The sequence below is a fragment of the Sciurus carolinensis genome, chromosome 12 (genome assembly GCF_902686445.1).
Source record: "Sciurus carolinensis chromosome 12, mSciCar1.2, whole genome shotgun sequence".
In the NCBI taxonomy this organism is placed as follows: domain Eukaryota; kingdom Metazoa; phylum Chordata; class Mammalia; order Rodentia; family Sciuridae; genus Sciurus; species Sciurus carolinensis.
In genome coordinates this window covers 102,742,463-102,758,445 of record NC_062224.1, presented here as the reverse complement: position 1 = coordinate 102,758,445, position 15,983 = coordinate 102,742,463, and the positions used below count along the sequence as shown (strand labels likewise).

General features: G+C 46.1%; 1 protein-coding gene across 1 annotated transcript in view; it reads right to left on the bottom strand.

Annotated features, from left to right (window-relative positions):
* Positions 1-1,715: 1,715 nt before the first annotated feature.
* The window catches only part of Nmnat2 (nicotinamide nucleotide adenylyltransferase 2), a 144,305-nt gene continuing 130,037 nt past the window's right edge, over positions 1,716-15,983 (bottom strand). The window contains exons 9-11 of the mRNA XM_047521701.1: positions 6,756-6,857; positions 6,587-6,654; positions 1,716-5,487 (exon numbers count right to left, since the gene is read on the bottom strand). Of these exons, the coding sequence (XP_047377657.1) occupies positions 5,385-5,487; positions 6,587-6,654; positions 6,756-6,857 (273 nt within the window). The 3' untranslated portion in view covers positions 1,716-5,384. The remainder of the gene's footprint in view (positions 5,488-6,586; positions 6,655-6,755; positions 6,858-15,983) is intronic.

Below are 15,983 nucleotides of genomic sequence, written 5' to 3'. Positions count from 1 at the left end.
AAGGGATTTCTTATCAGTATTTAATTTGTAGTGCAAACTTTCTCATATGTTTCCTCTGAGGACTTTCTGATTAATTGTGTTATTGGTAGCCATAACTCAAAGTAGAGGAGAGGTGGTTAGAAGTGAAACCACCCATAGACTACCACTTCTTTGCAGTTGTATTTCTGATCTTATCTCAGGAAGTGGTTTCTTTCCAGTACTCTTGGGGAGGCTTCAGAAGAGGGTAAGAAGCTACTCAGTGCTGTCCAGTGTTTGGAACGAGTCTCCAGGACTAGGAACATGTTTATCATATCTCAGTGTTTTGCACAGTCATGGGAACGTTATGGATTCTTGCTGCACTTAGAAAACAAAAAAATAGACTTTTTCCCTGCTTTCTTTATAGCATCAGCCACACAGAACTTCTTAGGAAATCCAAAGATCTGAAGCATACTTAGGGACTATAACATGTGTCTATGCATGTCAATTCATACTCAGTATAAACATTTTAAAGTTAGTGTAAGTCAGCAAATTAAACCAATATTTATACTCAATTTTAAACATGCTGTCATCATTACACACATTCTTAGGACAGAAAAAAACAGTATTGGGTTTGTATACAAAGTAGCAAATATAAACTCAAGTAATCAATTTACAAGGCACGTCAGGTATCACTATTGTGTGCCACCAAACCCACATGGATACACACAAAACTGGCTAATCCCAATTTGAAAGGAAAAGAAAGGAACCAAAATGATTTTAAAAGAAAGAAAATCTGCCAAGTTCCTGACTGTGAAGTGAGCTGGCCTGGTCTGGGCCTGCCATGTCCGCTCTGAGTCACCGCTGAGCCCGGGCCTCACCATTTAGTTCAAAACCCATACAGGATGTACAACTAAAGATGAAATAGGAACGAATAATTTCAGCACGGTTGAGCAATTGGCAAATTATTCATTTTTATTTGCTTGTATTGCCATATTATAATAATTTCTGTCTTAGTTAAGATCTTTCAGGCCAAACTCATTTTTAATTTTTATAAACATATTTTTTATTTCACAAAGTACTAATTTTGTTTAAGAGTCAAAGTTAAACAATCCTGGACTATGTGGGTTAATTAGGATCTACGATTTCTTTTTCTTTTTTCTTTTTTTTTAACTGAGAAAACTTGGGCATGATTTACAAATCTGCTAATTATTCTTCCTGTTATTATCCTTGGATGTGGTTATATACTACTTCTCCTCCTCCTCCTTTTTCTTTTTTTGATACTAGAGATTGACTCAAGGGTACTCTACCACTGAACTCCAACCTTAGACCTTTTTATTTTATTTTTTTTAGAGCATCAGAACCTTCTCTCTTTTTTTTCAAGTTGTAGATGGACACAATACCTTTATTTTATTTATTTATCTTTTTATGCGGTGCTGAGGATCAACCCAGGGCCTCACATGTGTTAGGAAAGTGCTGTACACTGAGCCTTAATCCCAGCCCCCCCAGCCCTACATTTTGAAACAGGGTCTCATTGAATTGGTGAGGCTGGCCTCAAACTTGCAATCCTCCTGTCTCAGACTCCTGAATCAATGGGATTACAGGCCTGTGCCATGTGTAATATCAACTGAACCAGGCAGAAAATCTCTAAGTATATGATCATTATTGTCTCCTGTCAAATAAGATTATGAAGAAAATGTGATTACTTCTCAGAGCAACACACAGGGAAGGTTCTAGACAAAGACACAAGACTCTAGCAGTAGCATTGTCTTATTTATTAACATAATTGAAACATTTTGCTGATAAAACTTTTGTCCATGACTATTCTAGCAACAAAATTTTACTCAAAATATTTCACTGTGAAATGGTATTGCAACTTGAATGTATTTTATTGATGATTAGATGTCCATAAAGCAAAATTTACCGTTAAGATGGCAGATATATGACTGAAAAGTTATTAAAAAAAAAAAAAGAGCTGCCTCCTCCCCAAACCAACCCTCAAGACCACAAGGATCATGCTGAGCTCTGGACCTGGGACTAGACTGAAAGGGGCGGGAGGGAGCTGTACCTCATTCCTTACCAACTGGAGCAGACTAAACGGATACTCCAGACTCACACGACAAAGAAACCACAGGAAGAGTTAGTTTACTGGGCAGCTACAGGAAAGAGCAGACTGGATGAATTTGGCAGAGCAGATTCATCATCATTACCAAGACGTTATTTCTAAGGTGTCCAAATCTTATGAGCTACAAAATCAGTCCCTGTTTCCATCCTTCCCATCTCACCTGTTGACTCTCCTGCCATAACCTTGGGAGAGATCCTGAGCTTTTCGTACGCTACTGTTGTATTTTTGCGTTGCTCTTTTGATGTCCCCTAAAAACGTGAATCTGTGTGTCTCCATCTGGGGAAGAGCAGATTTGGGTTGTAGTACAGGTTTCTCCCTGTCATTCTCTGCCTTTTGCTGTCATTTGATTATTGAGTCTTACTTTCTACTCCTTTGATTCTTTCTGAGAGGTGGAGCTTTAGAGCACGTTGAGGAAGCTGGCCAGTCTGAGACAGGAAGAGCGTGGCCTCCAGAAGCTCTGTCTCTGGTTTCAGGCACTTCAGTAACAGACTTGCCTCCCCGCCCAGTGTGCATTCAAGGAAAATGCGAGCCAGTCTCCTGGAGGCTACCCGGGGCTGGGTGTGTGAGACCCAGGCTGCTAGCAGCACAGAGCCCCAGAGGGCCATTCCTTGAGGAGAGAGTCATTGAAACAAAAGGTCCCCCTCCTGCCTCTTCCAACATTAGTCACTTTCAGAAGAATGGGAGTGATGCATAATATTGATAGCAGGACAGGAGACTCCAGATCCCTCAAGGCATGATTAATCCAGTCCCTGACTTTCTCACTATCTCCGAGCCATGCCATGGTCCTTGGGTTGGCCTTTATAGGAAGGTGGGGGATCCTCGAGGGAAAGTCAGGGTTCAGCAGTTAGCCTGTTGGTTCCTGGGGTGCCACTTGAAACTCTAGACACCCTCTTTCTGGTGGTGGCTGTAACTGGGTTGCAGTCACAAAGTCCTGTCCTGACCTCAGAGGTTCTCTGACCTTCCCCCAGCAAAAGAAGAATGGAGCAGGGTGGGGAGTGAACAGTTCTACCTGAAAGGGGATTCACTTTGCTTTCATTAAAGGAAAGCCATTTTTAACACAACTCCTGTGCTATACCAAGACGTGACCTGCTCCATCTCCTTCCTGGAAATCTTCTATTGTACCCTTTCTTTTCCTTGGCTCATCTCTCCCTCCTGCTCCCACATGCCCTCCTACCCCCACACTGAGAGAACAGAGTCAGCCTGGTTCCTTCTGGTGAGTTGTGAACTTAATGGGGCTTGACCAGAGTCCAGCAGAACAACAGAGTGGACCAAAGGAAGAAAAGAAGTCTAGTCTTTCTCAGGTCTGCTCATGTGGATCCTCATAAATTCTGTCCATAAACTTCGGGTCCTTGAAAACACCATGCTACCCCAGGAAATTCAGCTCCATGTTTTCTTCTGTTTCAGGGAGACAATATCCTCTCATCAGGCTCTGCACTTGTTGTGTGATCTTGGACCAGCCACTAATCCCATCTTCATCTTTTAAAGGAGAGTGTTGAAGCAAATGAGCTCTAAGATTTTTTCAGTTTATCATTCTATGGTTCCTAACCCAATTATCATGAACAATATTTTCATTTCTTCCTTTGAAGATTATTTCCTTAATTCAAGAGCAATATACCTTCTCTGGGTGCCACTCTGTCACATTGCTCTGTCAGATCCATTTCCTTTTCCTGGAGGCAACTGAAGGATACTGCAGACATGAAACATGTGGTAAAGAATGTTGTCCCTAGACTCAGATCCCACCTGGGCCGTAATGCACAATAGATTTGGATCAAGGTATCCAATCCTTGGGGACCCTTCCTCAAAGACAATAAGAAACCCAGGAGCTGGATGAAAGACATGAAGCATGAGAGAGTAATTTCCTTTTGTTCTTTAAGCAGGCATGAGTGAGGTGTTAACAACCAGAACAGAATCTGTCAAAACTGTCTCTGTCCAGGGGCAGAGAGGGAAGGCAGGAAATTGAGGAGAAAAAGGGGGAAATAGCTTAGTGGCTCCTGACTCCTCCATGATCTCTCTTCTGAGAACCCACTCCTGTGTCAGGCAGATTTCCTCAGGTGGCACCTGTGGCTGCAGGGCTCTGCAGGTGAGAGACCAGGCCGACACAAGGCCAAGGTGCTGCTTCTCAAGAAGGAATGGGTCTCACGCCTGGTGGCCTCAGCTGAAGTAGGTGAGAATCACTGATTCCCCTCAGGGTAGCAGATTGCTTTCTCTTAGGTCATCCTGAACTTTTATGGAAGAGAGTTCCCAGCCAAATGGGTAATAAATAATTCCAATTAGCAAAGATCTCTACAGTTGAAGGAATTCCTAGCATTCTTTTTTTTTTAAAAAGAAATGAGTGGATTATCAGGATTTGGCCTTGCCTGTGTGATCCTTCTCAGATGCGGGAACATGTCTAAGCCTGGCCTCGGAGGGCTTAGGTGGTTCTGAAGTTTCCTTGGAAATGCCTGGGCTGGCAGAGAACCCACAGAGTGCCATCACCACAGCCCACATAAGTCAATGTACAGAAGCCACTGGGGAACGAGAAGACCATCAGGAAGACGGTCTGAAACTAAGGAAATGGACTCAAAATCTGAAAATCCCTACTATTCCCAGCCTTGCCTCCCAGGCTTTGGAGACTGAAAGTCTCACTCCAGACCAAAGGCGGCGGTGGCTGCTGCTGTGTGTGTGTGTGTGTGTGTGTGTGTGTGTGTTGGAGAAGCGGAGGTGGCTCAGTCTTCTCTACTGGACGTGGCCCTCCGTGTGCTCACTGAGCGCTGAGGCTGGCTATAGTGTCCTATCAAAAGGGAAGTAATACCACAGGGGCGTATCAAGACTACAAACATAAAGAACCATTGACACTGATTTCATCCAAGTTCTACAAGAAGTCAACAAAGAAAAATAAATCAATAAAAAGAAAAATAGCCCTTTGTGGTAAAGGGCATGCTGGGAAGGCGAGAGCCAGAGCCGCCTCCCCAGAGCATGCTGGGAGGATGGGCACCAGAGCCGCCTCTCTAGAGCATGCTGGGAGACGGACTCCAGTACATCTCCAAGGACTGCACTTCCCCCAACTCCCACCCTTTTCCCTCACCCACCCCAAACCCAGAGACTAGAGGAAAGTTTGTCCAAAGATGGTGGAATTGGGAATGCCATGGTTCTTTGCGGGTCCCCCACACTGTGGGGTGTCAAGTCAGCAAGTGCAGAGAACAGTCAAAATGAAAATGCAGAGAAACAGAGAGGCAGGAGAGAAACCAGGGGACTGACAGAGACCGGAGGGGCCCGTGTGTTGGCAGAGGACGAGGGGAGAGTGGAGCAGAGAACCGTGTGGCTGCTAGCCAGAGGCATTGATGTACAGCTGGCTCTTGAGGATGTAGTCGATGACTGGCTGGGACAGGTAATCCACAACATGGCCGTCCCCGTGCTGCAGCGCCAGCCTGCATGGAAAGAGACAGCAGTCAGAGGAACATGGCGCCTGCACCGTGTCAGGAACGCTGGCCTGGCCTGTCTTTCAGGTGAAGGGTCGATAGTCCAAAACCACATGCCTGCCTTCACTTGGATTCATGGTGGGAAAAGCCCTCCTGCCTATACAAATTCTCCCCCAGCATGGTGACGCCTTCTTGTCATACTGTGGCTGGACCCCAGGGCCTTATGCTTTACCACTAACTGTATTATTCTGAGACAGGGTTGCTGAGGCTGGCCTCAAATTTGGGATCCTCCTGCCTCAAGTAGCTGGGATCCCAGGCATGTGCCACTGAACAGCTCCCTTCTCTTCTTGGCGCTCTCTGTGAGCTCATGTGCACCCAGCATTTTAATGAACATACATATGCTCAGTTTTATACTTTCCGACTTCTCTCGTCTATACATCTCCCCTTCTCATTGGAAACCCCAAGTTTCCACTCGGGGTTCATGGCAGAGACTGTTAACTGGCACCCAGGATTTGTTCTTTCCTCCTTTGGTTTGGTAATAGAGGCTCCTGAGTTGTAGCGGGACTCTTGGCTGCCAAGGAATAAAGGCTTTTTCCCAACCTCCCTCCATCTCTGAGCTGGTGGGATGCAAAGGGAAGTGAGATGTGCCACCCTGAGTCACCTTCTTGCTTTGGGCCTCACCTCGCCCCTGCCCACTGGCTGAGAAAAGTCATCATGGCAGCCGTGGACCAGACATGGAGACTCCATGTGGAAGAGACCAGAGACTCGGTCCCTTTGGATTTCTATAAGAGGGAACTAAACATCTACCTTATTTAGAACTCTGAATATTGGCTTTATGGAAGCTTCATCTTTATCCTTATCAGTGTATTATTTCATAGGCACCTGAAACTAAGAGTCCTCCTCTCCTCTCAGACCAGCTAAGAATACCTAATGTACTATGCCCCTTATAAAAGTAAATGGCTGGGTACAGAGGAGATCCAGACAGAAGGCTGAATGTTGAGCAGCAAGTGTCTGCACGAATCGAAGGGTTTCATTTGACTGAGGAAAGCTGTATGGAAACTTGGAAGCCAGTTTGACCAAAGTCCATCTGGACGCTTGTCACACATACCTGCTCTTGGTTGAACTGACAACAGACATGGGATGGTTGATGTCATCCTTCACCACCATGATGTTGTTCTGGGGACAGAGCAGAAAGAATAGGTTGCCAGCCCCCTCCATTCCTCCCTGGGGAAGGGCCACATTACAGAGATACACGGGCAGGGAGAGAGAGGACTCACTTTGTATTTGCGGAGTATTGAGGAGTGATTCATGATTCGGTCTGTGTCAGCTGCATCCCGGGGCACCACCACAATCCCAAAGTCCCCAACTATCACCTCCATCTGAGAAAGAGAAAGACAGCCCTTTGGTGAAACCCAGGGTCCCAACCCCCCACCGAGCGACTTCTGTTCTCCCAAGCAGAATTTCACACTGTAATCCCCAACTTGCCTTCTTGGCCTCATCAGTCAGCAACTTTAAGTAACAACCAGTAATAGTGTCAGTGGAATGAGCGGGAACTTTGCCTGGCACCCAGAAGATCCTTAATAAATACTTGCATGTCCAGGCAAGACCTCTGCAATTCCTGAGGTTCCCGTTGTGTTCATAATGGTGTGGAAAAACATGGATGACATTAGTTCTCACCCAAGAGATGTCCTACGTCCAGCAAGGAGTCCTCGGCCTTCAGCTGGACTCATGAGAGGGACTAGCACACGCCCCTGGCCCACCCACTCAAAACCTGCTGAGGGATAAGGGCAGCCATGAGCAGAGGAGTCCTGGGAACCAATGTGTCCCTGTGTGTACACCCTGTGAGTCATGGCTGTTACTGGGGTCACTTCTGAGATCAGCCTTATAAGAAATAAAACTCTTTCACTGAAAAAAAAAATAACATTTTTACTTTGTTTTTCTGATTATGGAAGCAATACGATCTTAGAAGATGTGGGGGCAGGGAATAGGTATCTAGGTGGTTATTGTTACATTTTAGTGTATTTCTGTCTGAAGTTTCCCCCTCTACAGGCAGGAGTCTATGTCCACAGTGGGATTATCATGCAAAAGTAATAATTTCACCTGCATTTTTTTCACATAGCATTACATTGTGAGCATTTTATCACATGATTAAAAATTATTTGAAAGCAAGTTTTAACAATCTGTATATTTCATCGTTAAGACATTCCATGAGGGCTGAGGATATAGCTCAATTGGTAGAGTGCTTGCCTTGCAAATACAAGGCCCTGGGTTCAATCCCCAGCACTGCAAAAAGAAAAAAAAAAAAAAAAAAAAAAAAAAAATTGGGGCTGGGGAGATAGCTCAGCTGGTAGAGTGCTTGCCTCGCAAACACAAGGCCCTGAGTTCGATCCCCAGTACCGCAAAAAAAAAAAAAAAAGACATTCCATGGCATATTAAACCAGTCCTAAACTGTGGGAAGTATACAGTACTTCTGATTTTTTTTGCAATTGTATATAACACTTTGATGAAGATCGTTATACATAAATCTTTTATCACATCTCTGATTATTTCCTTAGGATAAGAAATAAAATAATTGTATAAAAGGAAATGAACTGGACCTATTTCAAGGTCTTGAGACATATTACCAAGATGCTTCCTAGACATTTGTGCCAATTTTTATTTTCAAAGAGCCTGGACATGATGGCATTTGACAGACTTGGAACTAGCTCAGTGAATTACGGTTTGGATCTTGCCAATTATGGATCCCAGATGGTGGAGGGACGAGGACATGGGTTGCTTCTAGGCAGCATAGCTTATTGAGCAAGATCTGCTCTGAGGGGAAGGGACCCAGATTTCCCCCGTAATTCTTCAAACCACAAAACCAGACATTATGGAACATCGTAACCCATTCTCCTGTCCTAGAAGATCTTCCTACCAACAGAATTTCGCTTGCAGGCCTGATTTATGGGGAGGGGGGTGTGTGCACATCCTTGGATTTTTCCATTCACCTTTAGTCTGCTTTTCCCATTGCTTACAACTGGGCCTAGAAGTGCAACTGGAACTTTGATGTTGCTGAAATAAGGCTTCAAGTGCCCTGGGGGTGAAGTTGTGCAGAGACAAATGGTGTGACTCTACATCGTGCACAACCATAGAAATGAAAAGTTGTACCCCATTTGTGTACAATGAATCAAAATGCAGTCAGTAAAAAAAAAAAAAAAGTGAGGTGTAGACTATCAGAGTCCCACCACCCTGCCAGTTGGAAGGTACAGAACATCACACCACATGCTGCATCTGTTGGAGGCATTCAGGTCAGGTAGATTGGCACCTGGTCTTTTTTGTCCTGTAGGCCAAGAATGTTAGGGACAGACAGGCTCGAGTTGGAGAGGGCTTCAGCTCCTCTTGCCACAGCTTTTAGAATACTGCACTGGGATTCACTATACAGCACCGGATTCTCAAACTTGGCTGCACATTAGAAACACCTGAGGAACTTTTAAAACTCCCAAGGCACAACTCATACCCTGGATAAATTAAGCCAGACTCTCTCAGAATGGGGCTGACTCTGGAGTCAGTATTTTTAGAGATCTCCAGGTGATTCCAGAGTGCAACAGATTGGAGAGCCAAAACTCTGGAGAAACTGGCATGACAGAGAAAGGAGAGAAGAGGAGGGAAAGAGGAGAAGGGGAGAGAGAGCGTCCATTCAAAGGGCAGGCACAGTGATTCCTAAACTGCCTGGCAAGGCAGGTGCTTCAAGATAATCGGGTGTAGGCTGCATAAGGTGGGATCTGCCTTTCTACTGATTCTGCGAGCTGCGCGGAAGTGTCATAAGAGGCACGTGTGCTAATGGGGCTACTTAAAGTGAGCATTCCAGTTTGAAGCTCAGAGCTAATGGCTCGGGATGGTTTTAGTCCTGGTGGGGGAACTGCCCTGTTGGTGACATCTGCACAGCTGTTGCTCTCCACTCAGACCTAATGATCTGACACCCAATCAGTTGTGCCAGGCTGCTCTGTGGGTGGCAAGCAGATGGAGCCCTAGCTTCCTGAAATATTTCTTTCTTCTAGAAACAGGTGGCAGACTTACCCCTAGGAATCACAGATGGGCGAGGGAGACAGGGTGCATGAAAAAAGACCCCTCGTTGTAGCAGCTTCTCTGCAGGGCTGCCAGCCAGAGACAAGCTCCTCTCTGCTCCTTTGGCCAGACAATGGGGCATGGGCTTCATTTCCATGCTGGAGGAGCAAGGACGCTGGGTGCTAGGGTTGGTGAGACGTGCCCTCCTTGGTGCCCTTCGACTCAGGGGCTTAGATATCTGTTCCGCCCCCACCCTCCCTTCACCAGGCCTCCAGACTCCACCACCCTCTCCCGAGTGTCCTCCTCCTCTTTCTGGCTGCTCCTTTTTGGCCTCCCTGTGCTGAATCCTCCTCCTCTCTCTGACCTTGATTCACTGGACTCCCCCAGACCTCCGTCCTTGGACCTCTCTTCTTTTCTATCAACACTCACACCCTTAATGATTTCATTCCATTTCAAAGCTTCAGAGACCCACTACAGGCTCTTAAATTAACATTTCCAGCGTAGACTTCTTCCCTGAACTTTAGACTCAGGTGACAGCTGTCTTCTCAACATGCCACTTGGCTGGGGTATCTCAAACTTAATATGCCCATGAGCCTGTGGACCTGCTAACACAAATAAATAGATAGCTCTCACCCAGAGAAATGCTTTTCCCAGAGACTTTCATTTCTTATAATTGCTCAGAGCAAAAACTTTGGCATTTTCCTTATTTCCTCTTTTTCTGTCCATAATGTAATCTAATTAACTCTATCTTAAAACCAAATGTAAGACTGCTCATTCCTCACTTCTACTCTGGTCCAAGTCTCCTCTGGTGAATAATGACCCCCAAAGACACCCAGGTCCTAACCCTGGAACCTGTGACCTTATATGGTAAAGAGACTTTGAGAGATGTGATTCAACTAAGGATCTTAAGATTATCCTGGGTTATATGGGCAGGCCCTAAATGCAATAACATGTGTCCTTGTAAGAGGGAGGGAGAGAGAAATGTGACAGAGACGAGAGAAGATGAGGTGAAGATGGGGCAGAGAGACTTTTGAAGATGCGACATGGTTGTCCTTGCAGATGGAAGAAGGGACCGGAGTTAAGGAATGCAACAAATGAAGTTCTGGAAAAGTCAGACTGTCCCCTAGAGCCTCTGAAGCCGAGCACGGTCCCACCAATACTCAGTTCAGGCCCATTGAATCCTATTTCATACTCTGCTTTCCAGAATATAAGATGATAAATGCGTGTTGCTTTAAACTAGCGAGTTTTCAGCACAGGGCATTAGTGCCTCTCCACCGTCTCTCACTTGGAATGCTCTGGTCTTCCCGTTATTCTTTTGCCTTTTACAGTCTATTTTCAACCTCCAAACTGATGTCGTTCAAATATAAGTCAAATTCTACTGCTCCTTGGCTCAAAGCCCTTCACTTAAATCTCGCCTTTTTGGCAAATGGCCACACTATTTAACCTTGCATCCCCCGTGCACCGGCTCGGAGGCCTACATTCCCATGAGAGTTGCATTTCCACATTTCTGAATCTCTGAGCAGCCAACAGTGGTTGGCAAGAACAAGTGCCTTATAGGAGGCAGCAAAGAAGAGAGTTCTGGATCCATTTTCTAAGAAAGATTGGTATGATGGCGCTAGCTATGTCCAATCTAAAAAACCCTGGAAAAATACTAGTCCCAGGATTCAAGAACCCAAACTGCATCCAATAGCCTCAGGGGCTGTGTGTCTGAAGTGAGCCTTCCTGATCTGCAGAATGATGACAATGGATGTAGAAAATCCAAGCTAATTATTGACAGTGTTTATAGCAAAAACTGCCTAACTCATTTTCATAGCATGAATCTTCCTGGGGACAAAATGTGTCCTCATGGTCAAAAAGTGGCAGACTGTAATTGAAGCTAATATTGATGTCAAAACTAGGAAGGCTATTTGCTTCATCAGCTCTGTGTTATTATTACTTAAAAATACAGTCTGGGCTGAGATGTAGCCCAGTGGTGGAGCACTTAGCTAGCATGCATGAGGACCTGGGTTCTGTCCCCAATACTTACCAAAAAAAAAAGAAAAAGAAAAAGAAAAACCAGCGACAATCATGTACAGAAAATCTTCATGCTTGGGCCTCGGCTACGTGTTCAGAAGATCCAGAAGATGATGGAATTCATGACCAGAGTACAGACAAATGAGTTGAAAGAAATGGTCAATAAAAAGATTCCAGAAAACATCAGGAAAGACTGAGAAAAGGCTTGCCAATCTCCCAACATCCTCCACATCTTCTTCCCGATGTCTTTGTTAGAAAAATGCAAATGCTAACAAAGCCCCCATGTGAGGCAGAAAACTCACGGAGCTTGGTGGTGAAGGTAGGAGCTCTGGAAAAGCTGCAGGGGCTGGGACAGCAGCAGAAGCTGACAAGCCAAAGGACCCAAGCCAGCAGCCCAAGCATCTGTTTGAAATTCAGACTTTTGATAGTGACAAGAAGTCTTATTTGTGAAAAATAAATAAATAAATACACATCAGAACAGATTCTCCAGACCTGGTCCAGGGGTTTGGAAACCTATCCCTACTCCTTTGCACACCTGCCTTTGGGAATCGTTACTTTACATCACACAACCAGTCACCTAACTGCTGACTCTACCAACACTCTGGCTTGATTTGGGGGTTAGGTAGAAATGAGTGACCTGAGCTGGGCACTGTGGCGCAGGCCTGTAACCCCAGCGGCTCGGGAGGCTGAGGCTGGAGGATCACGAACTCAAAGCCAGCCTCGGCAAAAGCGAGGCACTAAGCAATTCAGAGAGACCCTGTCTCTAAATAAAACACAAAATAGGGTTGGGGATGTGGCTTACTGGTCAAGTGCCCCTGAGTTTAATCTCCAGTACAAAAAAACAAAACAAAACAAAAAAAACCACCTGTAAGGACAAGGACCTTAGCACCTCTGGGGATTCCAGCAAGAGAATCCCCTGGCCCCTGAAGAATGGTTAGGGCAGACATCCGACCCCAGGAAGTCCAGGGTGCTCAGGTCCCTGGAACTGAGCTCCTATGCTTGAGCCCAGCACCTCCTGTTGACCTGAGAGTCTCTGTGGGTCTTGCCCTGGGGGTGGGGAGGTGAAGTGAGTAGTCAATGCCGCAGAGCTGTCCCGGTTGGCAAATCCCATTCCTGGCCCATGTGCCCTCGCACTGCCTGACCCCATTGGGCAGACAGGGCACAGTCTTCTCCCTCTGCAGCACACAATGGTCCCCTCAGTTTGGCCCTGGCCTGCGTCAGGCCTCAGAGGTGGGGGTCTATGCCATTCATCCTGCTTCGGCTTCCTGCTGGTAGGCACAGCTTTGATCATATCTTTTCATTTTCTGGTCAAAGGCTCCCCAGGGGAGGTAGGGGTGGCGGGGAGGAGAGGAAGTGGGAGGGGGCCGACTCTGCTTCCAAACGTGGGGAATCTGAGGGAAGGATGTGAGACATCTTGAGGCAGGAAGCAACTTGGCCTTGGGAGAGAGGACACTCATGCGTGGCCCAGGCAGCAAATCTCTAGGAGGAATGTGGGGTTACCATCACGTCTCCAGGAGGCTGAATTCCAAGGCCTGGGCTGCTGGGCTTCAGTGCTCTGGGTGGGTAGACTGCCTGTAGTCTTTGCCAGGCACCGTCCTGGACAGTAGGAGTGGAAGGATGGGCAAGACAGAAATGACTACCCCTCTAGGCTAGATCACTGTCTAGTGGGTGACATTAAACAAAAGGTTATTTTCTATTGTATCTACTGCCATGAAGGATAAGGGCAAGTTACCACTGGGTGACCCATATCTCGTAGTGGCTAATGTATTATAAGTAACTGGCAAAAATTTGGGCCACAGCTCATGGGGCAGCAAATTATCCTGTGGGCTGCACTCCAATGACGTCCCTTCCTGGTACCCTGTCATTTTCTCATTCAGCACATTTCTACTGAGTATATGGTAAATTTGTACATGGTAAACTGAACACGGTTCTGGTATTGGTGAACAACGCAGATATGCTTCCTGTTCTCGAGGAGCTTACCTTTGAGTGGGAAGAGATAAAAAGGAATCTTTGGTAGATAAGTGCAATGTTGAATATAGAATAAATGAGAAAGGACTGAGCATAGGGATATCTGGGGAAGAGCATTCATTCCCATGGATTCTGCAAAGACCTTGGGGTGGGAAAACCAGAGCACGGAGAGGCAGAAAAAATAGACAAGGACCAGATCATGATGAAGATGGGATTTTGTTCTACTGCAGAGAGAAACCATTTGAGTGTCTTAAACAGGGTTCAAGAGACGCCAAGGTCTATGGAGTTGCCCTGGCAAGTCTAACTGGTAAGATCCTCTATGGGACACTCTTAGATCAGGGCTCAGAATCCTGAGCTGCTCTCCCAAACACCGCTCTTTTCGAGGGAAAGTACATCAGACACTTGGGCCCCCTGGTGCATCTTCTCCAAAGGACAGACAGGGATGGACACGGGGCCATCAGTGAGGAGGGGAAGAAGCATTTATCAAGGTATCTGCCATGAACCAGGCAGGATACTAGGCCTAGCTTTATTGATTGGCCCACTGGGTCCTTATACTGTCTTCTGAGATGTGTGTCTCCATTCTCATTTCGTAATGAAAAAACCCAGACTCAGTGAGATGCAGTAATGTGTCTAAGCTGCGCAGCTACTAAGTGAATTTGAACTCACTCTGGTCTCTCTTAAAGACATTTGCCATTGCTTCACACCTCTTCTAGATAAGATTCACATTTTAATAAGATTCACATTTTAAGCCAGGGGCTGTGGTGCCCACCTGTAATCCCAGCTACTCGGGAGGCTGAGGCAGCAGGATTGCAAGTTCAAAGCCAGCCTTAGCAACTTAGTAAGGCCCTAAGCAATTTGGTGAGACCCTGTCTCTAAATAAAGTATAAAAAGGGCTGGGAATGTGACTCAGTGCTCAAGCGCCCCTGGGTTCAATCCCCAGTATAAAAAAAAAGAGAGAGAGATTCATATTTTAGTGAGTTGAAACTTGTTTGCTTTAAAAATGTTATAATTAGACAATAGATGCTCGATCTTATTTGATCTTGGTTTTTTCTCCGAGTTTACCCTTCAGGAAGTTCTCAGTTCATTGCTCCACGTCAACCCCTGGAGTATACAACTGTGCATTCTTCTGAGTGGGTTAAAAAAGGAGGTAGGGAGAGAACTTCCAGAAGCTACCCAGCCTGCAAGAAGAAGCACGCTCCCCCTCGGCAATGGAAAAGCCCGGAGATGTTCTGACCCTCACACTTCTCTGGAGAGAAGGCCAGGCAGAGGCTACTTGGCTCAAGGATGCTCTCAATGCAAATGCATGGAGGATCCTTCCGAGGGGCTTCCCACAGGAAATCACCCCCATTCCCGTTGCCAGTTTGGGAATGTGGGAAGTCCGGGGTTTCCAGACTCTCGTCAAAAGCCTGAAAACCAGCTGCACCTTTCACACGAGAACAACCAGAATCCCCCAGGCAGGAGCTGAGGGTCATCCCCCAGCCTGTGAATTCAGCAGTGTTCTTATCAGTGTGAGGGAAGCCTCATCCCTGGGATGGAAGAGTTCATCAGGCCTCCCTGCCGCAGCTGGGCTGTCTGATCAAAACCATCTGAGCCTGCATAACCCAATGTTTGTCTTTGCTCCATTTATCTGGGGCCCTGGGATTTCTTCTGGAGTGGCTAATGCCCGAGGCTCTTCCTCTGTTTATTTTCTTTGGTTGTTCTCCCATAGCTGATGGATGTAGGAAGAAGTTAGCCCCTGATGGGTTGGCTGGAAAAATGTAGGGTGCAGCCAATTAGAACCAACCTGCAGAATGTCTTTGAGGAGCACAAAAAGAGAAGGGCAAAAAAGAGAGAGAGAGGAAAAAAATCAGTTTCCTCAGTGGCCGGTCTCTGGTGTCTGGTGTTCCACCTTTAGAATTTCATTCCTTTGGGATAAATACTGAGGCTCCTCGCTTATTTAAAATGCAAATACCCTTGAGGCCAGATAATACTGGTGATCATTGCACTTCATGATTTTTGCCTGCTTCCTCAACAGTCCCTACCTGTCCAAATGAGGTCCATACAGACAAACTTATTTCAACCAGCCAGAGCTGTCTCCCTGAAAGTCTTGTTCTCAATGATAGATCTTCTTCCTCCCGACTCAGAACGCTCTTCTCTTTCCACCCACTAAACCCAATCCCGCCCAGGCTTCAAAGCCTAGTTCCCATGCTACTTCTTCCCCTGTGCCCTTCCTCCAGTGATGTATGTCATTACTCTCACTTGTCTGGTTTATCTGGGTGAAGGATCTGGAGGCCCCTGTGAAGTCCTTTCTGCCATTTATAGCTGTATGGTCTTGCACAAGTCATGATCCATTTAAACCTCGGTTTCCATATCTCTAAAACAGGAATAGAGATTCCACTTCACAGAAGTGCTCTCGGGGTTAAATGAGATAACCCATGAGATACAAAGTGTTTATGGTCCCTGACCCCTACTAAAAGGTAAAGTGCATGATCAAAAACTTT